A 19,638-nucleotide genomic window follows, 5' to 3' on the forward strand; every position below is an offset into this window, starting at 1 on the left:
CTGACGGCGTATTGGAGGATATCAACAGCGTGCCGGCGTTGGTGAGTTTGTACGGCAGTTGGTCACTCGGTCAAGCTCCTCTTGTCCATGCTTGACTGGCGATAGGAATATCGAGGCGTTGAGGCATACATATGCTGCTCCAAATCCGCAGCATCGAATGACAATGGAAGCACCACGGAATCAATACCTACCTAATAGGTCTCTATGACACTGAAAGAGGCTATCATCATCAATCTGGGGATTTTCCAGTCCGTTTGCCTCCGTCTGAAGTTTCACGTTCGGTTTTCTCACATGCAGCCTGCCGGTACTGCAGAAGTCGCTCAGTGAAATGGTTGCTTCTTGATTTTCGATTTCACTTCGAGAGGCCAATCTTCTGTCTCTCACCTCTCACCCCTGTTCTTACTTTTTTCATAATCGTGTAGTTGAGGGCGCTTTTCTTCCTCAGATCAAGCGCAACTGCTTCCAAGGATGGAGACTCAGGAGCTTCCTCACATCGAGGACCACCCTCAAGGTGACGATGTTCGTCGGCAGGTAAGGGTTTCCATTTCAGTCGTATCATAAATATCTGCGGCTGGTATTCACGCAGCGAGCATTGTTCTATTCCATCCGGTGCCAATTTTTATCTTCAACATATCAGTCCGCACTAATATTGACGTCCCCCAGGTCGAGTACTATTTCTCCGATGAGAACCTCCCCAACGACGCGTACCTCCTCGAAAAATGCTGCGGCTCCCAGAACCTTCCCGTCTCCATCAAGAAAATCTGCAGCTTCGCCATGATGCGGAAGTACAAGCCCTACAGCGCCGTCGTCGCCGCGCTGAAAAAGAGCATTTACCTCGACGTCGTCGACGACAAACTCATCAAGCGCAAAATCCCCGTGATCCTCGAAGAGGTAATCAATGCGGAAGGGAAGCCCACGTACAAGAAGCCTCCACCGAATCTAGGTTTCCCCGAGAATCCTAAGGGACCAACGTCGAACAACCCGTTGATGACCAAGGGGATGCTGAAGCCGACCGGGTTCGAGGAATGGTACGCGGACCCGCCCGTGACGCCGGCGGAGTACAAGGACGATGCGCAGTGCTACGATTCGAGCATCCCGATCGACGCGCGCATGGAGGCGGCGGTGCAGCGCTACAGCTCGCGGAGGAAGTTCCATCAAACGACCAGGGCGATCTTTAGCGCGTGGTTTCGCTACAGTGGCTGGGATGCCGGTCAGCGTCAGTTTCAGGGGAACGACCCGAAGGAGCTGGAGAATTACGACGCGCCTGAAATCGCGCTGATGACATCGACGTTGTTCCCTGGCGAGGATAAAGATGATCGGACGAAGTGGGTGGTGGATTTCGAGGGCGTGGCGAAGGGGTTTCTGTACGTTGCCATGCTGGTTCCATTGGTTATGCAATCGTTTGACCTTCGATAGCTCTACTCGCCTTCCGAACATCATCCATTTATCCACCGACAATGTGAAGACTGCCACCCAGGTCATGATGAACATGTACAACTGGTTCCTCCACCACAACGTATGCCCCGAGTACAGCCAAGAGATCCTCGCCGCTCGCTCCGTCTGCGGGTTGGCGTACGAGGAATATCAAAAGTTGATCCCCCTTCGCCCGCAGCTTCCCGGCCCTTTCAATATCGCCATGTCGACGCTGTTTGATGGCTACTACGGCCCCATTTACGGGGAAGGGGATGAGATGGTGGACATTAAGGAGCTTCGCGCACAGGCGTGGGACGGCATCATCATGAATTATCACATGGCGAAGGTCAGCGTCTTGGCTGGGTTGGCCGCGATTGCATCGGAGAAGCTGTTCGCTGCTATCATTGACAAGCCTGCCGGTGATGAGACGGAGAAGAACAACGGCAATGGCGAGTGCAAGGATGGTCCATCTTCCGACGCTGAAGAAACCTGGGTCGAGCGCGCCAAAGCGCTTATCCCCAACGTTCGCCGCGAAGTGGGCCTCCAAATCACCGCGATCGAACCGCCAAGCCAAGAGGTAAAAGAGCTCTACCACCAGCATAACGCGGAAGTCCGGAAGAAGATGCACCTAAAGCCACTAGGGACACTTCGCTGCAAGCTCTGGGACCTTCAGACGTTCCGGCCGCGAGATATGCCCGAGCAGAAGCGCTGGAATCCAGGCGAGATCGTGGTTCACCTCGAGGACGACCTTCTCGCGCATTGCTTCGTGGGGATGAAGATCAGCGGGGTGATTCGGATGGTAGAAGAGGGGCACTGGTGGCTGGATGAAGTGTTGGCGGCATTTCCAAGCTTCTATACGTTGCTATTAAATGACATTCAAGTCAAGAAGTGGAGGCAGCCCCGATGGCTGAAGAGCAGAGAGGAGCAGGAGAAGGCGGAGCGGAAGGATAACATGGCGGAATAAGTGGCGCACGATCAATTTGCTTCAGGGGAGTCACGGGTCACTGGTAACACTGGAGAAGGGGAAGATAAACCTATCCTTCAACAGACAGGAGCGAAGATAGTCGCACCAGCGGCTGAATTGATTCCATGCCACTTAAGGCTTCAAAAGGAGCTTTCCCGTTGTCTTACGGCTTTCAATGTCCTATAAATGTTAGCGGGAATCCACGCCATCGTTGTCTCTGAACTTACCGCGTGTGCCCGAGCAACGTCCTTCAACGGATAGATCTCATGGATCTTACATCCCATGTTGTGGTGGATGAGGAAGTCGACCACCTCGCCCATGTACTTCTGGAACTCCTCCCTGGTCTGGATATAAGGGAACAAGCTCGATCGGAGCAGCTTGATGTTCTTCGCGCTGAGCCGGCTGGATCGATGTTAGCCCTGGCATGTAGTTTCAACATCCAATGAACCCAGGTACTTACGCGATTTGGAACGCTGGCACCGCTCCACTCGAGTTGCCAAAGCTCACCATCGTGCCTTTCCGCGCCACCAAGCTCAGAGTCAAATCAAACGTGGATGCACCAACACTGTCGAACACAGCTTTGACGCCCTCACCGTTTGTCTTCTCATTCACCACCCTCCTCAGTTCCTCCTCCTCATACCCCACCGACACCTCCGCACCATAATTCCTCGCCATCTCCCTCTTCGTCTCGTCGCTCGCCACGGCGATAGTCCGACCACCTATATGCTTCAACAACTGGCACAGCCACCCCCCCACGCCCCCCGCCGCCGCTGTCACGAGCACCCAATCCCCCTTCTTCACCTCGTACGCCTCGCGGATCATCGTCCATGCCGTTAGCGCTTGCAACATGGCCGCGCACGCGATCTCCGGCTTCATCCCGTCCGGGAGCTTGTATGCCCGGTCCGCGCCCACCGTGACGTATTCAGTATACGTGCCCTCCTGCATAAAGACAACCTGGTCCCCGGGCTGCAGTCCGTAGGTCTCCCCTGAGCCGAGCGCGGCCACGGTGCCAGCGGCTTCGCGGCCGAGGATGTAGGGGAAGGAGGGGGCTTTGTAGAGGCCGGTTCGGAAGTAGGTATCGATGTAGTTGACTCCGATGAAGGCGTTCTTGACGAGGATCTGTCCGGGTTGGGGCTCCGGGACGGGGAGGTGGGTGGTGTATTGCAGGACGGAGGTGTCGCCGTTCTCGGCGATTTGCACACCGGCCATCGTGGATGGGATGGGATTGGATGCCATGATGGAGGAATGGAAATAATGAGAGGAAATAGGAGGGCCAAAAGGAGGACTTGACGCTTTGGGGAAGGTGCTTAGAAAGAACGGTTGTACTCTCGAAGATCCGAGATGGAGGATTGACTGAACTGCGAGCTTCGGAGGGGTTAGTCGGGCGAATTGAGGGACACAACACTTATAAATGAGCATTGCGGAGCTATCGGTCGCTAGGAGGAATAGATTCGGAATTTACACTTCTGCTTAGAGCAGTCTGCTCGGGGTATATGTGATACTACAGGTTAACTATGGCGTCTGAAAACGTAATATCCCCGCTCTCATGCGGATCGCAGAATTATCGGCGTTAAAGATAGGCGGCGTTAAGATAGGCTTCCACCAGCAGCCGAACCTCCGCATTCGGGAGCGCCACAATACCGTACAGGTGTTCAAGATGGGACACAAGATATGATGACTGCCGGTGCGATAAGGAGGGTATCTCTAGACGCGTATGCGGCTGTATATTCGAGACTTTAATTGGAAAGGATACGCCCAATTACCGCCGTACATGGACGCAGTCACAAAGTCCGCAACAAGGCGTGCAAGGATGGAATCACATCTTGACAAGGCCTTTAGTAGTAGAGAAAAGCGGTCCTTGTTCAATGGTTATGGTAAGGAATAGATAGTCGTTCGAATGATTTGCCATGCCGTCTCATACACCATGCTTCGCTACTCGAAAGTCGCTAGCAGACAATTAGAAGAATATTACACGAATCAAAACCTTTTACCTCGACATGCCACGCAGACGAACAAGCCGAAGATCCCATGCACAGCAGAATCCCGACCTTATGTACTCCTTGCTAGGCCACTTCCCTTCCATTCATCATGTCCCATCAACCTCACAAGCTCACCACCAACACCACGGCCGCAGCCACCAACGCAAACATCGAATTCACCGTCATCGCGCTCGCGGCACCCGTCTTAGTCGGCTCCGGCCCGCCCGAGGTGCCCGTCCCACTCCCACTCGCCCCACTCGGGAGATTGCTCTCGCCGTCCTTCACCTCCACGAGTTTCAACCCTTGGATCGGGGTCCAGTCGACCGCGAAGATGTCACCCACGACGTCCGTCTTGGTGACGGGAACCAGCTTGCCTTGGTTGGGGTTCGACAGACCGGAGTTGATGACCTCGGTGATCTCGTCGGGTGTGTCGGGGATGTTGAATTCGCTGGAGAACTTGGAGTTGGTGATGAGGGACTTGTCGCATTGGGGCGGGTCTTGCGAGGCCGCGGACGGGCTGGTGGATTGGATGAGGCCGATGTCAAGCTTGCTATATTGGTTTTTCAGGTTGTCGTAGTCGATGCGGAAGTGGACCGTGCCGTTGTCGAACGAGTCCACCAGGCCGTAGTTGGATTCCTCCTGGCTGTATTCGTACACCAAACCACCAGACAACGCCGTCAACTTAGTCCCGTACAAAGACTGTACTTCGTTGAACGACCGTGGTGTCACCTCGTTGCAGCCGTATTCGCTGAAGAAGACGGGAACGCTGGTCTTTTCGAACATCGTGGCCAGCTTGTCAAATCCTGCGGACTCGAAGGTCGCGTCGGCACCGCACCAGCTGTAGGAGTTCAGGCCGAAGAAGTCGGAGCGCGAGACGTCGTTGTCACCGATCTTGCATTGGAAGTAGGCCCAGCTATCTTGCAGGATGGGACGCACGTCAGCGGCCGAGTAACCAACGGGAATGGCGCGCTCGCTGTTCTTGGCGATGTAGTTCTTGATGTCGCGTTGGATGGCCTAGGTTCACACGAACTTGTTAGAGAGTGCGGTTTCCAGTCACTCATCGAAGGCATGACTTACTCGGATATACTGAGGGTTTTTCTCGGCGGTATCCATGTCGTTCATGACCTCATTCGCCGCGAAGAAGCCCATCGTGTTGGGATAATTCTTGAACGCCTCCACCACCCCAAACGTCCGGGACAGATATCCCACATGGTATGACCCCTCGGGATCACTCCGATCCAGACTTTCGCCGCCAAACGGCGCATTGACGTCGACGATCATGTACATCCCGGCATAGTTGAAGATGCTCGCACACTCATCATGGTTGAGGGTCGGGTCCACATTGTACACCCGGATGGTGTTGATGCCCAGTTGCTGCATGATTGTCGCGTCACGCAGACAGACTTCCGCATCGCTGAGCGGGTCCCGGTCCTCGTCCGGCTTGTATCCGGCTTGCCCGCCTGGCTGATAGTCCACGCCGATGATCATGACACGTTTATTGGTGACGGAGTCGACGAATTGAGAGCCGGCGATTTTGACGGGGTTGACCGCGGCGGCGAGCGTCGCAAGGGACGCGAGTGCGCCGGCGGCGAGGGAGGTCTAATGGGGGGTCAGCATCGGATATACGGGAAGGGGGTGCGCGTCTAGCTGGAGGAGACTAATGCTAGACAGATACCTACCTTCATTTTGATTTGAATATCAGACCGTGATGTCGCTGAGTGTATTTCTGGATGGACTACCCCGTGTTGGTGGAGAGAGAAGCAAACAGGGGGAGGATGTCGCGGTCGAAGGAGCGGATGAAAGGTAAACAGCGAGAGGGAGTCGCTGTTCCTTTCACGGGTAGGAGGAAGGAGAGAGCAGAAAGCAAGAACGAATGCAGTGCGAATGAGCGACTAAACAGTGAGTATGAGCATTGTAGAAGGGAGAGATTGGAAACAAAGGAGGTGGTTACATTCATCAGTCTAACTCCATTTCAACCAATCACCGGCTGTCAACCATCAACCCGAGATTAGGTACGGAATACGGAGTATTAGCGTCTCTCTCACGTGTATCTCCCCGTATTCCATAAACTCCGTAGGTGAAGCTTAAGACTTCGATTTAATTAGCCAATTGGCAGATCTTCGAGTTATTACTAATTCTTGACATTACCACCTGCCCAGTGCTGGCAGGTGCAAACATGAAACAACGCCTAGCTTCACTCGAAACATCCCGGATTCCCGATCACATCTTACCCGTAGTAGCCAACCAACTAGTTAGCGATCGATCTGCTTCTTCTCATGTTTGTCAAGAAGGGCAATATCCGGCTTGACAAAAGTTTTCTGCAAACCTTATGGTATATTTGAGTCCCTTGCGAGTGTTCTTACAATTCGCCATGTGGGCATATATTCGTAGTTACATCTATCCAAGTCAATGATAGAAGCTTCAAGTTTGCAATGCCTGCCAAGCGAATGTTCTATGCTTGAATGGCTGTTATAGTTATGTTGTATGATGAGGTATATCTGGGGGGATCTTCGTTCTAGTATCCAAGTACGCGATTCAATCTAGTTCTCCATCGATCGCATGCGACACCAATATGATGAAGTCCCTCTACCCCTTCATGCCTTTCCGGTACTAGCATTAAGGTGTGTCATAGCTGAGTTGTCCACTGGAGAATTTTAGAAGCGACAATGCCTTCAATTCCGCTGCATATCAATGCATCAAGCTTGCGCTTTGGCCAGAAACGGACACAGTAGAATCTAGAATGAAAATCAATCAGCAAATCGGGCATCTATAATCTATTCCTGCCCAGAAAATTTTCAATATGGGATGAGTTCAAAAACAAAAGAAATGGCGAGGGGTCATTAGAAGTCCTTTTCGCAAAGGGTGGACGGCAAAGTACATCATACTGGGCATGGGACATTTCCATTCAGGCGAAGACACAGAACTGCGTTGCTGGGCAGTATACTGGTCTCCAAGTGCGCTTCCAGAGTAGTCACCAGCTCAAGAAAGGATATAATGCATTTGATTTGATTTTTCCGGTATAGAAGTATGGAATTAGCGAACATACACAGACCGACTCTTCCTGCATGTCCGTACGGATGGAGGCAAGGTAGCTGATATCCGCTCAACTACCTTACAACGAACTACAATGCTAACAGAACCGGTCAGAGGACTCGAGAATAGTACTGGAAGTCATGGAAGTCACGACCTGATCGACATGTCTATCGTCCGCCCCATCCGACACTGACCGCACTGGCAGAATGGCGCCTCAAGCTAGTCAAGAGACGGCGTTGACAGAATGAAATTCGGCGAGCTCGAAGACTGGTCGTCTGTTCAATATAACTGAGTGAGAATGTCGACGGTCAAAGGCTTGTAGCGGCGAGCGGATTGCACTGAGGGCACATACCGGTGGAGGCTTTCCAATCTTGCGTTTCATCCCTAAGTCTACCGGCTTCGTTTGTTGAAAGCAGCCGGTGCGTGGACCCAGATCATCGAGCTCTTGTGTTGTATACCTATTTCGGATATCATTGCATCATATATAATTGAATAGGGACACTGGAGCGTGCTATATGTCTATGGAGCGGCCCGACCCTCCTCCCAAGCTCATTGGGGCTATTCTCGAGAACCAATAGTTATAGAATGGGGACTGGTGGTATTGCTGGAAGTGTGGGCACCAAGGCAGGTTCAATTAAATTCAATTGATGGTCTTGATAGTCATGGAGGAGCGGGAATAGGCAGGATTGAGGTGAATGGTTCCTGCTATTGACGAAAAGGGATGTATATGAATAGAAGGAGACGAAGGTGATGTAGGTACTGATGGAGACACACAGCAATTTCAACCGTCCCGAATCCTGATCTACCTTTAAGACTCTTACTTCTTCTCTTCTATCCTCTCTCGTCTTTCTTCCCTCAACATCTTTACTTCTCCACAAACAACCAAACTAGCAAACCAGCAACCAACCATGGAGATGGAGATGGACTCTGACTTGCCTTCAGGAAATATCTACGTGAGTAACTAATTACTTTATACTGTCTTCACACTCTGTCATGCCTCTGCTTTCCCTTTCATTCCCTGGTATGCTTGTTCTGGGCCTGGTTGGCGAAGGTAATGTTACCGTCTCTGAGAGACTCGAGACTCAAGCCCTGAGCCCTGAGCATGCATTCCTTCTCACTCCCTGAGCAGCATGAGTGAGAACATCATGTACTTCCTTGTCTTCTCTCACTGAACTTCTAGGTGAGTATCTCCAATTCCCATCTCTTCCCCCAATTTTCACAACCTCCATGTTTTGGGGGTAGCGTGGTTCCTTCAGAGTCAGGTTATGTGCCTGTCAGTCAACACCAGCTGCAACTTGAGGTCGGTGTCTCACGGGATTGCGAGCAAGGCGACATGTGGTCGTCAAAATTCACTTGCAGAAGCCAGTCGGTCAATTATCGCAACAACAAATGAATTTCCAAAGTGAAACTTCCCAGTGAAAGGTTACCAGCTCTCACTCACTTTAATTTTCACTCTCACTCTCCTCTCACTCATCTTTAAATCTCTCTCACACAGTTCTCTCACATCAATTCCTCACCAATTTCTAGTCACTCACAAAAACTCATTGAGAGCAACACACTGAAAGTAACACACAACTAACGTGATGTTTTCACACCAGCAGTTTGAAGAAGAAGGGAACCTTCCTGTCGAGATGGAGGGAGTGGAGATGAAGGAAGATGTTGATGTTGGGGAAAAGGAGGAGTGGTGGTCGGCCACTTTGGTTGGCATTGTCCCGCCCAGAGCAGGGGATGTCAAGATGGCCTTCGGGCCGAGTTGCCAGGAAGGGGACTGCGAGGACTTCGTGTTCGGGGTGCCGATGGATTACCGGGCCGAAGGGCGGCGGGGGCGACGCGCCAAGAGTGTTAGCCCCCACCAATGGGAGCTCTTCATGGTCACCATGGGAAGTGGCCGGCTCCCTGCCATCCTCAACGTCGCTGCCGCCGGAGCTGCATCTGTCGGTCGCTCTCTCCAACTCCGTGCCGTCGACGAGCGCAAACGGCCGTATGTGTCAACCGATGGCATTGTCCCCGTCATTTGCAATTGCGCATCGTCAAATGTGCAAAACATGCTGAATGACGCGATTATTGACGCGGGACGGTCATCGGAAGTAATCAAACGCTACGGACCCGACCCTCGCATTCTGCTCAAGCGTCGCCGCGCAGCATCCAGCTCACGAACGCGTCGATCGTCACCTCCCGGACCTCGCATCATCGACAGGAAATGCCTCTCAACCCCAGTCCCTTCACCATCACAGGCGCCCTCCCCACCCTCATTGCCGAAGCGAAAGAAGTCGCCGCCAGAGACAGAAAACCAGCTCACGCCAGACGTGGGCAAACGGCATTGCTCGACGAACGGCCGCGTCCACGGGTGGCGGAGGGCGCTCAAGATGAGCGCCGACAAACTCGCCGATGATGTTGCCGGCTTCCACATCTCCGATGAGGAGGAAGAAATCCAGCAGCTGGAGTGGACAGAGCAAGGCGCCCTGGATTTCTGGGGGAGGACTAGTTTGGCATCTGTCATGCCTGCCACTCCAGCTGCTGCGATTGAACCTTGCTCGATTGCCGCAGCTGCACCGTCCAACATCCTAACACCCGCCGAAAGACCTGCGACACAGTCGAGGCAACCCGCCGACGTCCAAACCCCCGTCGAAAAACCTCCGACACAGTCGGGGCAACCAACTCCCGCCGAAAGACCTCTGACGAGGCAACCGTTCGACGTCCATACCCCGATCGTTTACACACCCACCAACCAGCTGGCTGGAAAAACCAGAATCCACCTGAAGAACCTGTCAAGACTGTTCACTCGTCGCGCTCCTCGCCGTCAAGTACTTGGGGAAGAGAGAGAGGAAGTGCAGGCGATCAAGCCTAGCGACCATGCTGAAGCATCACGACATGGGGAAGATCGAGCAGCCCAAGTGGTGCCGACTCCGAAAACCGGGCTGGTCAGCCAAATCACCCACGCACTCAAGAAAGCCGGCGAAAGCATTCTGTCCCCGGCGACAAAAGCTCCCAAGGTACAAACTCCAGCGATAAAAACACCGGAGACCCGGACGCCGGCATCGACTCCAGCTGTCGCCCCGCAGCCAGCAAAGCGACCAGTGAAGCTATCAACCCCGGAGTCGAGATCTCTTATTTTCCGTAAACCCAAGCCGGCGACTCCAGCCCGTGCGAAGCCAAAACAAGCTCCAGGGCCGTCCACACCACATTCACAGCAGAGCCAGATTGCCCCGTCCGTCCTTGAAAACACCCCTTCTCCCGCCACCTCATTTGTCGACGCGTTAGATCCGGCATTGATTGGCAGAATCAGCCTCCAACCGCTCGCCTTCCGGCCCATCGAGATATCGTCTCGAGCATCACCAGCCGCATTGAGTCCTACAAATCGGGCTGAGCAAGACCAGGCGAAGGGGAAATCGCCAGCATCATCGGTGTCAGAATATTCACCATCTCCTTCTGCTGGTTCGGAGTCCCCAGTCGAGCGTGCTCCACTCATCTGTGCGTTGTCGGAGTCCCAACGTCAGGTGGTGGAGGACGTCGAGACGCATCTCCAGATCCACGCACCGATCTCAAGTCGCGAGAGAGAAGCTGTCACTGTGAGAGACCTCCAGACCCTGTCCGACCAAGAGTGGCTGAACGACAATGTCATCAACACCGTCCTCAAATACCTCACCGAAGCTGCCGCACAGCACGCAACAACCACGAAACCTCCTCGGGGCAAAAACAACCCTCCTGTCGTCGGAGCACTTGGCACGCAGTGGTTCACTACCTATCAGACGAAAGAGAAAGAAGGCGGTGCCGGCGCAGCAACCATGGGCCGCTGGTTCAACCGGGCGAAACTCGTGAAAAACAACCTCCTCTACTGCAAGTTCCTCGTCCTTCCTGTCCACCTTGGGAACCACTGGGTCATGGTGGTTATCGAGCCATTGCCGAAGCGAATTCACTATTTCGACAGCATGCACGGAAAACGCGCGGACGTCATCGAGGCACTCCACGACATCCTTGAGTGCCAGTTGTACGACGATATCTACGAGCAGCGGGTGCAGTGGCGCGTCTCGTACGGTCCCACCAATTCGCAGACCAATGGGAATGATTGCGGGGTCTTCTCCATTTGGAACGCGATCGCGACCGTCACGGGCCGATCAACAATAGAGGAAGTCACTGCGGCGGGCATGCCGAACGCCCGATATTGGCTCAAGGCGGTCCTGTGCAATGGAGGGTTCACGGGTGAGTTTGCCCTGCCGTTTGAACAAGAGTTGAATCTTGGCTGGGATGATTTGAAGAAGGTCATGGAGCTGGACGCGTTGGAGGCTGCCAGCATTCCACGACTATGAACAGAGAGCAGCAGTTCTCAGACACATCATGAGGATATCCATCAGCCTACGGGCGCAAAAATTTGGTGTCGTTGTCAGCGGAGTTTTATCATTGGTTTCGAACCCTTTCCACTTTCCCAATGTTTCACATCATGTTCAAGACGGAGATCGACTCGAAGTGATGTAGTCACTTCTACGAGATAGCCTGGCCAGCGTCTTGTGGATTGTGCTCTACTAACCGAAGGTATCTCAACCAATCCTTTTCCTCTTTTCCCGCTTTCACAGTTTGTGGATTCTTGTGAGCAAATTCCCTTTTTACCGAGAGCTCTCTTGGGGTAGAAGGTGTATGTCTGGTCGGATTTTGGGTTATCTCTTCATGGGTGGGAGTTTGGAGGGATGGAGCTTGGTCGACGCCTGATTGTTTTCAACTTGCATTGTCTCCTTGCTTCGAGAAAGTCCACCTTTTGCTGATCTCGAGTGCCTCCCGGGGATGATGGCCTAGGAGGAGTGTGTGCTCGGTCGGACAGCTTCGAGTTCCTTCTTCAGGGGTGGGAGCTTGGAGAGGTTGAAGTTGGCTGGTGAGCGCGCCTGACTTGGCTGGTTACTGGCGAGACTGCGAAGGTCGGGTATCAGCGAGTGGATGTGAGAAGATTCGGCGAAGGGCAGAGATGTGAGAGACTGGGCGATGGAGGAAAATCCTGGTTTCTGCGATAGTGTGTCATGGTTCGGAATCATCATGGGGATTGACAGAGACACATGGACACGATATACAGGCAGATTCGGGTTTCGCAATTGTTTTTATGGTTCGAAGATCTTGGGGATCGGATATAATTCAGCACTCTGTATATGATACCCACAGCCGAGCTCTAGGCAAGATGAGCATTTGATCAAATATGGAGAGTCGCTCTATTCTATCCAAGTTCGTTTATCCCAAATTCGCTTAATAACTCGACTCACTCGCCAAAACCACATTCAGCAAATCGCTTGTCTTATTATGGTGTACCAATTCCATCCATCGAATACCGATCACCCAGATGATATGGAACTGTATGGCGGTATGATCGCTCCTGGGCACCTCTCCGGAATCTCTCTTGGACTTGGTTCGTTGCTTCATGGCTCCTTCAGTGGCTCCTGGCTTGGATCTCGGGCAGCTAAAGAGGGAACTTTCGACGCACGCGTACCAGAAAGGGCATCACGACCATGACACACAGCTGAGACACGGTGATTGTAGGAACTTCGACGATGCTTATGTCTACCGGTTTCGAAGATTCATCGCTAACCGTTGGCATATCAGGCACCCCCAACTCATCCATCGTTTATCATAACCCTATTCTCTCGCTAAAGATCAATTAATATCCAGCATGCCCAACCGAAGCCAACCGTCCCACGCAGGCTACAGGTATCATCAGTCGACCGCCCTCAATATCCACGCGAGCGATTGCCTTGACTGCCGCGTCAAGTTCTGGCAACTCGAATGCGCCCAACAAGAAGAAAAGGCCGAGAAAGGAAGCGCGAAAGCCAAGATCGTTCGATGGTTGCAGCGGGTTGAAGACAATGCCAATCCTCAAAAAGCATGGGACGCTTTCGGGAGATGGGAAACCCCTCTCTTGACAGCACCGGATTCACCATCTCTTTCTGTCATTCTGAAGAGACGCCATTCCAAGCTATCTAAAGGTAGACCGGGCTCGCACCAAGATGAGCTATTGATATTTCCAAGGTTACGAAGCGACAGGAACTCGCTGCGATCGAAGCCCTCAGATGGTAGCATCGGCACTACAGGCGGGTCAACACAGCCAGGCTCGACATATCGGGCCTCATCGTCAGCAACATCGTCTGAAGCGCAAGAGAAATATGGGGAGCCGCCTCAAATGCGACATCGTTCAGTCCGCGCCCTACAAGCCGCTCCCAGCGACCCGACAGAGTCACCGGATTCAGAACTGATGCTTCGCACTCCGGAAGACCACCATCATTGGCGAAGTCTCAGAGCGGTCGACTGTAGCTCCAGCAACAGTGTGAGATACAGCAATCGCAAGCGGAGGCCGATGGAGAGAGACGGCGACGCAACGGGTACCACCAAGCCGGGTCGATTCGTCATGTCGCAGATCAAGTGGGCTCTTATCAACCTGAGAGTCTGTCAAACGACGGATCTCACGATGTCCTTGCCCGAAGTTTCAAGAAAACGAGCACAGTACGCCATGTGTTGGAATCCTTTGATAGGTGACATTCGCATCAAGAAGAACAGGTCAGGCCCGCCTCACCCCCGAAGGATACCACACCTCACCATAGGACTGCCGTTTATGAAATGGATCGAAGAGAGCGACATCCAATGGGACAAGCACCCGGAGCCTTGCGACTTAGAGACCGCGATGATGAAGCTACTTGAGATGGAGACCAAGCCATCCTACGAGCCAGAAATCATCGACAGTTTCTACACCCACTGGATCCGCACCGAGGACATCGCGGCAGCGACCCGTGACGCGGCCGGGAGCTACTTGCATGAACGATGCGTCCAGCAGGAGCAGCTCTGGCCCCACGATCTCTTCATCCCGACTGCGATCTATTTCCTCGCGCGGTACGTTCCGCAAGTCCAGCTGGAGGTGCAGTTCCAGGACGCCGTGGTGGCGATGTTGGATGATCTGCCACGGTTCGTCGGTCGGATCGCGCTGCCTTGGGCGTGGCATCGCGCCCGACTACCGAAGGACGAGCATTGGAGGAAGGATATCCGGTACTTTTTGCGCATCTTCAATGTGCTCTTCCGAGGCCATGATACCAGCTTTCAGACATATTTGAATAAGGTGCTGGCAAAGGGGGCGTTGCGTGGACGGAGGGTTGGTTCCAGGCAGCGGCGACGGAACCGCTTTAGTATCAGAAGTTTGTAACTTTAACATTCCTTTGGGTATATGCATGTATGGCCTTTATTCATTTGGGTATCTTGTTCATGTCTTCATCAAGCTCGGACAACCCGATCCGGTTAGAACAAGCCTTCGTCAAATTTATCTTCATTCACCATGATTAGCCCTGTGTCTCTTCTTAGCCGGCTGCGTAAATCATCCCCTAATAGCGGAATGGGAATGGCTTCTGCCCGCAGGGTCATGATTTTGATCATCTACTCAGTGCTTTCTCCCTGATTCCCCACACTGCTACAGCGGCAAAGGAACCGAAAACCACTTGACAAGCCAAGGCATTTCTGCTAGCAAGCGCAAAGCACTGTCTGACGACTGCCCGGAACTCCGGGTCGAGCTTCGCAATGGTATCCAGACTCTGCCGGATCATAGCGGCAAGCTGAGCCGGATCCACATCAGGGGGTGCAGCGCCGGGGTGCTCGGCGATCGCCCGAGCGATGTACGTTCGGAGCGACGCGTTCGCTACGGTCGATGCGAGGGAAAGGCCGAACACCGAGCCGAGACTTCGGAACAGATACGAGCATGCAGTCACCACGGCCTGGGAGGATGGCGGAGCGTTTGCAATCAACCCGATCAGGGTGGTTGTGACGGTGACGCCATGCGGAAACGCACAGATGGAGAGGCTGACAATGATGCCAATGGAGCGAATGAGGGGGGTGGTCTGGATGACACCGAGGAAGAGCACGATGGAGATCAGCGCGAAGACTGGCGTAGTAGCGGAAACCACGGTGATCTTGAAGTATCGTCCGGTTCGCTGCATGTAGAAGCCTCCCACAAGGCTCCCGGAGACCACACATACTATGACGGGAATCAGCATCACGCCGGCTTGGGTCGCGGTAAACCCCAAGACGGCTTGGAGATAGAGCGGAACATAGAAGAGGGTAGCCATCCATCCGCCATAGGCGAAGAAGTTGACCAGATAGCACGCAACGAGGCTGCGTTCGAAGATGATGTGTCCCGGTGCAAAGGGTTCCGCCGCAACTCGCATCTCGACATAGAGGAAAATGCCCGCTAGGGGCACACACAGCGCCAGTGCAGTGATGGTGTACTTGTCAGCCCAGGCAACGTTACTGCCCCTGTCCAATCCCAGCATCATGAAGAAGACAGCCAGGACTAAGAAGGTGGCTCCGAGAAAATCAACTCTTTTCAGCTTTTCGGCCCAGTGCGAGTGATCCCGTGTCGGCGCCTTGAATGCAAACAGCACCGCGAAGAAAGCAATGAAGCACATGGGCCCCTGGATCAGGAAGCTCCATCGCCAGCCGATACTGTCGGCCAAGATGCCTCCCAGGGGCGCTCCCGCGGCCGAACCCGAAGCAAAGATGATGTTGATGTAGCCCTGCCACTTGCCACGTTCGCGCAAGGGCACGGTATCCGACAGGATGATGGATACCACTGTGACCATTCCTCCGCCTCCGATCCCGGCGAAGGCACGGGAGGCGATCAGCTCGGTCATGTTGCGCGAGAGGCCGCAGAAGAGGCAGCCGAGTCCGAAGACGACGTATGCGAAGAGAAGGCATGGCTTGCGGCCGAAGATATCGGACAGTTTTCCGTACAAGGGTTGGAACGAGGTGAGGGTCAGGAAGTATGCTGTGGCAATCCACGACGTGTTGTTCAGCGCATGGAGGTCAGTACCGATCTTTGGAGACGAAGTCACAATGATGGTTTGGTCGGCGGAAGCGAGGAACACCTGAATACCGGATTAATCGTGAATTCCTAGAGCCACATCTATATAATCGAACTTACTCCAATTGCAACAGCGGGCAAAAAGTACTTCATCTTCTTCTGAAGCTCCAGATCGCCTTGGAATTGCTTCAATCTACTGCTATCATTGCTTCTCTGACGTTCCAAATCATCGCCCCCTCCATTGGCATCCTGTTGGTTTCCAATCTCTTCCTCATCTCGCTCATAGAATGCATCTGCGCCCTCCGGAGCGAGACCAGCTCCCGGGTCGAATGTAGGTGCTATCAGCTCGCCATTGTTCTCTGATAGTACCTTGGGTAGAAGAGGTGAAGTCTCTGAGGCCTGACCATTGGACGAAGACATAACTTTTGGCTCTGCCCCGCTCGCAAATCGCATTGTATTAACGGAAAACAACTCGCTTGAACGTCCCAAGTTTGAAGCAGTGAGGCCACAAAGGAAATACCTAATTACCTGTATAGAGAAATCAATATTCAGACGACCCGCCCTGTCTCCCTTCTTTCTTTATTCTTATCGGTTCATCGGCATTTCCCCAAGCAAGAACCCCACCAGTTTAGGCAGCCTAAAGCCCTGAAGCCTCAAGAATCCGGTGGCGACCTGCAGCTTGCAAAATCTAGCTCCTCCAGTCACCTCTGTCAACTCCTCTTTAGTCCTTCACCGCCAACGCAGTGTAGCGACTAACTGACTAACTTATCCCAACCCTCCGAGCATCCAATTAGGCACAAGATCACTTGCCTCAGCACCACCCAAGGAAGATACGTTTCTGCAAGAGACAGCTCGCGATCTTTAGCGCCAATCGCAATGGCAGCAGACACGACTTCATCGACACCTTTCCAGACGGCATTAGAGCTCATCGATGGCGCTCACAGCCTCGACCCTCGCAAAGTCGACCATGAGGGGGATGAAGTAGCATATGAGCTCGTCTATTCGCGCAAAATGACGCACTTCCTCTCCCAATTGCGCCCTTCCCTCGACGACGTTCCAGAGACACTCCGCCTCGCCATCCGCGCCCAGCACTTCCGTCGCTGGGAGGTCCCGCGATCCTCCTACCCGATGACAAGAGTGGGATACCACTCGTGGCGAACGTTCTTGAAGAAGCGGCAAGCCGAACTGGTCAGTCGACTCTGCGTGGAGGCGGGATACGGCGAAGCGGATGCGGAGAGGGTGGCGGCGTTGATACGGAAGGAAGATCTGAAGAGCGATGCGGACACACAGTTGCTGGAGGATGTGGCATGTCTGGTGTTCCTCGAAGACAAATTCGAGGAGTTCAAGAATGGGTACGATAAGGAAGGAGGAGACGATAAGGTTGTCGACATCCTACGGAAGACGTGGGCAAAGATGTCGGTAGAGGGCAGAACAGTTGCACAAGAGTTGGCCACGGGGATGTCGGAGGATGCGCAGCGGCTTCTAAAACGGGCCCTTGATGGAACATGAAACAACTCGAGACATCAATTCACATTATTGATATTAATCATTATATCCAGATATCCATTTGTGATACCCGAGTACATTCGTAGTTGACAGTCTTCACCAAAGATTGGTATTGGGACTGATGGGAGACGCTTAGCAACCCCCATCATGCGCCACCTTCCCGCTTCGCATATTCCTCTTCAATCCGTTCCTCGTACAACTTCTCGGCCGCACGTTCAACCTCGCTCTTTGATGCCTGTGAGCTCTGTGCCGTGTTCGATGCGGATTTGGGATCTTGCTGGGCTTGGGTTTTCAGGTTGTCAATGGCCTTGGCGACGCCCTCCCGTGTCTCGGAGGTCGAGGGTTTTTCCATGGTCTTCTTCGGCAGACCCATGTTGATCGTGTGTTTGGGATGTATCGTTTGAAGGGATAAGAGAATAGATGTTTAGTAGTCAGGGTTAGACTTCAATAGTTGATGTATATTGTCTATAACTGAATCAGCACCGGAGTTCAAAGGTATTTAAACAGTCATGACTGCTTGATGATACTGGATATGATGACGTAAACTGTGGCTGAGTGTGGCGATGTCATTTTCCACGTGACCGACTAGATGCGCCGAAACCAATCGACAAACTTCTAGCCTCCTTGGTTTCCATTGCGACAACGATGGTTGGGCCGATCGAGCTTTGGAGCAACTGGCGTCTGAATTGCATATGTACCATGTTTATATATCAGCCGCTAGTGTTAGTGTATCTTTGATGACGAGGATGATAACTCAATGAAAAGTCTATCGAAACTCGGCTTCAAGTGATCCTGCCTCCACTCTGGCATATCCCGTCTTTTGGAACATGACCGTGGTAACTAACTAGATATCAACCTCACACATTGCTCCTCTTCTTCGGATTCGCCGTGTCCTATCATCATCAACCCATTCTACCCTTATCTAAACTAATTGCGGTAATTTGGTATATCCGGGCATGTTCGTACTCCAGCGGGATTTCCGTCGACTCTCCTCATCCCTGTGACTGTTGAGTCCCTATTCTACATATATTGATCCTGCCTTTGAATGCTGAAGCAAGACTGTCAAGTATCGGCCGCTCGGAAATTATTTGTGAATTTCCTTTCGTCTTCCGGATATGTTATGTGTACAATTCTTGGTTCTAACCATTGGGCTCTCCACCACAATGGGTGGCGCGAAGGTAAAAACGATCGAGGCAGGCTAGTAAACCTGACATGGACTGTCCAGCGTGTCATGGATAGCTAAGCCGGCTAAGTTGATGAACACCGGGATCTTGCATGAACCTCGGCCAGGAATAGTCCAGGATGATACCTGGGCCTGTCATACAACATTTAGAGCGGCTCACGATCTCACATGCGCTCAGGATAAGCTGTTCATCCAAATGAACCACCTAGTGGCGGAAACTGATAGGCCCTATGAGCACTTCAACCGGATATAGGATGGTTTCATGGCTCGCTATTAATGGACACAAAAATAGCGGTTTCGCAGACTGGTTCTCTCATGTCATGAGATCATGTAGCATAAAATCACCCAGGTTTGCCCTGAGAGTATGGAAGGGGTTCATGATCACATCCTCAACCTATGCTAAGACTCTGTCATAATAAACGATGAAGTACACTACTCTGATTCTCGGCCTTGCCGCCCATCTCATGTGAGTGCCCTTCTTGATCGCAAGGTTTCGCAACGAGGTCTCGGAGAAGGCTCTGACGACGGGTGGGGATATGAACGCAGGATAGAATGTAGAGTACTAACGAGATATCGCAGTTCCGCAAGCCCAGTCGCGAATGAACTCGGGCTAGAGAAACGTGGAATGGCCACCCCAACTTGCACGCTGCTTGTGTTCCAGTCCGCGGTCCCTTGAACTGTCACAGCAACGACCTTCACATATACGTCTTTTACCAAATGCGGCGGGTTTTCGCTATGGACCGCGTAT

At 52.8% G+C, this 19,638-nt stretch overlaps 8 protein-coding genes across 8 annotated transcripts; 5 read left to right on the forward strand and 3 right to left on the reverse strand.

Moving 5' to 3' along the window:
- Window positions 1-468: 468 nt before the first annotated feature.
- Window positions 469-2,377, forward strand: P152DRAFT_445512 (uncharacterized protein; the record flags this gene model as incomplete). Its single annotated transcript, XM_033677861.1, has 3 exons — window positions 469-531; window positions 664-1,364; window positions 1,417-2,377. The coding sequence occupies 3 exons, from the start codon at window positions 469-471 to the stop codon at window positions 2,375-2,377; spliced, it is 1,725 nt and encodes a 574-aa protein (XP_033539052.1).
- A 132-nt stretch (window positions 2,378-2,509) lies between these two features.
- P152DRAFT_387297 (NAD(P)-binding protein) lies at window positions 2,510-3,613 on the reverse strand (the record flags this gene model as incomplete). The annotated part of the gene is made up of 3 exons (XM_033675882.1): window positions 2,510-2,557; window positions 2,605-2,779; window positions 2,838-3,613. The coding sequence occupies 3 exons, from the start codon at window positions 3,611-3,613 to the stop codon at window positions 2,510-2,512; spliced, it is 999 nt and encodes a 332-aa protein (XP_033539053.1).
- A 607-nt stretch (window positions 3,614-4,220) lies between these two features.
- On the reverse strand, window positions 4,221-6,260 carry P152DRAFT_408038 (uncharacterized protein). The gene is made up of 3 exons (XM_033676911.1): window positions 6,036-6,260; window positions 5,434-5,955; window positions 4,221-5,370 (listed from the first exon to the last, which is right to left on the reverse strand). Exons 1-3 carry the CDS (start codon window positions 6,039-6,041, stop codon window positions 4,480-4,482), a joined length of 1,419 nt encoding a protein of 472 aa, XP_033539054.1. The 5' UTR covers window positions 6,042-6,260; the 3' UTR covers window positions 4,221-4,479.
- Window positions 6,009-6,445, forward strand: P152DRAFT_18667 (uncharacterized protein). The gene has a single exon (XM_033674221.1). It carries the CDS (start codon window positions 6,087-6,089, stop codon window positions 6,366-6,368), a length of 282 nt encoding a protein of 93 aa, XP_033539055.1. The 5' UTR covers window positions 6,009-6,086; the 3' UTR covers window positions 6,369-6,445.
- Window positions 6,446-10,988: 4,543 nt separating this feature from the next.
- On the forward strand, window positions 10,989-11,696 carry P152DRAFT_387171 (cysteine proteinase; the record flags this gene model as incomplete). Its single annotated transcript, XM_033675872.1, has 1 exon — window positions 10,989-11,696. A coding segment is annotated over one exon (708 nt), but the record flags the coding sequence as incomplete, so codon positions are not given.
- A 1,247-nt stretch (window positions 11,697-12,943) lies between these two features.
- On the forward strand, window positions 12,944-14,666 carry P152DRAFT_18692 (uncharacterized protein). The gene has a single exon (XM_033674224.1). It carries the CDS (start codon window positions 13,037-13,039, stop codon window positions 14,552-14,554), a length of 1,518 nt encoding a protein of 505 aa, XP_033539057.1. The 5' UTR covers window positions 12,944-13,036; the 3' UTR covers window positions 14,555-14,666.
- P152DRAFT_18687 (vacuolar basic amino acid transporter 2) lies at window positions 14,666-16,865 on the reverse strand. Its single transcript, XM_033674223.1, has 2 exons — window positions 16,322-16,865; window positions 14,666-16,265 (listed from the first exon to the last, which is right to left on the reverse strand). Exons 1-2 carry the CDS (start codon window positions 16,652-16,654, stop codon window positions 14,778-14,780), a joined length of 1,821 nt encoding a protein of 606 aa, XP_033539058.1. The 5' UTR covers window positions 16,655-16,865; the 3' UTR covers window positions 14,666-14,777.
- A 212-nt stretch (window positions 16,866-17,077) lies between these two features.
- Window positions 17,078-19,143, forward strand: P152DRAFT_463582 (uncharacterized protein; the record flags this gene model as incomplete). Its single annotated transcript, XM_033680514.1, has 2 exons — window positions 17,078-17,661; window positions 19,116-19,143. 2 exons carry the CDS (start codon window positions 17,078-17,080, stop codon window positions 19,141-19,143), a joined length of 612 nt encoding a protein of 203 aa, XP_033539059.1.
- Between the last annotated feature and the right edge of the window lie 495 nt (window positions 19,144-19,638).

This window comes from Eremomyces bilateralis (assembly GCF_010015585.1).
Source record: "Eremomyces bilateralis CBS 781.70 unplaced genomic scaffold P152scaffold_1, whole genome shotgun sequence".
Taxonomy (NCBI): domain Eukaryota; kingdom Fungi; phylum Ascomycota; class Dothideomycetes; order Eremomycetales; family Eremomycetaceae; genus Eremomyces; species Eremomyces bilateralis.

What these genes read in the sequence shown, in the direction of transcription:
- P152DRAFT_408038 (XM_033676911.1), bottom strand. An exon ending in AAAACCCTCAGTATATCCGA is followed by an intron (nt 5,371 to 5,433) that starts GTAAGTCATGCC and finishes GTGTGAACCTAG; the next exon opens with GCCATCCAACGCGACATCAA.
- P152DRAFT_18667 (XM_033674221.1), top strand. Translation starts at nt 6,087, where the DNA reads ATGGACTACCCCGTGTTGGTGGAGAGAGAAGCAAACAGGGGGAGGATG.
- P152DRAFT_18692 (XM_033674224.1), top strand. Translation starts at nt 13,037, where the DNA reads ATGCCCAACCGAAGCCAACCGTCCCACGCAGGCTACAGGTATCATCAG.
- P152DRAFT_18687 (XM_033674223.1), bottom strand. Translation starts at nt 16,654, where the DNA reads ATGCGATTTGCGAGCGGGGCAGAGCCAAAAGTTATGTCTTCGTCCAAT. An exon ending in TGCCCGCTGTTGCAATTGGA is followed by an intron (nt 16,266 to 16,321) that starts GTAAGTTCGATT and finishes TCCGGTATTCAG; the next exon opens with GTGTTCCTCGCTTCCGCCGA.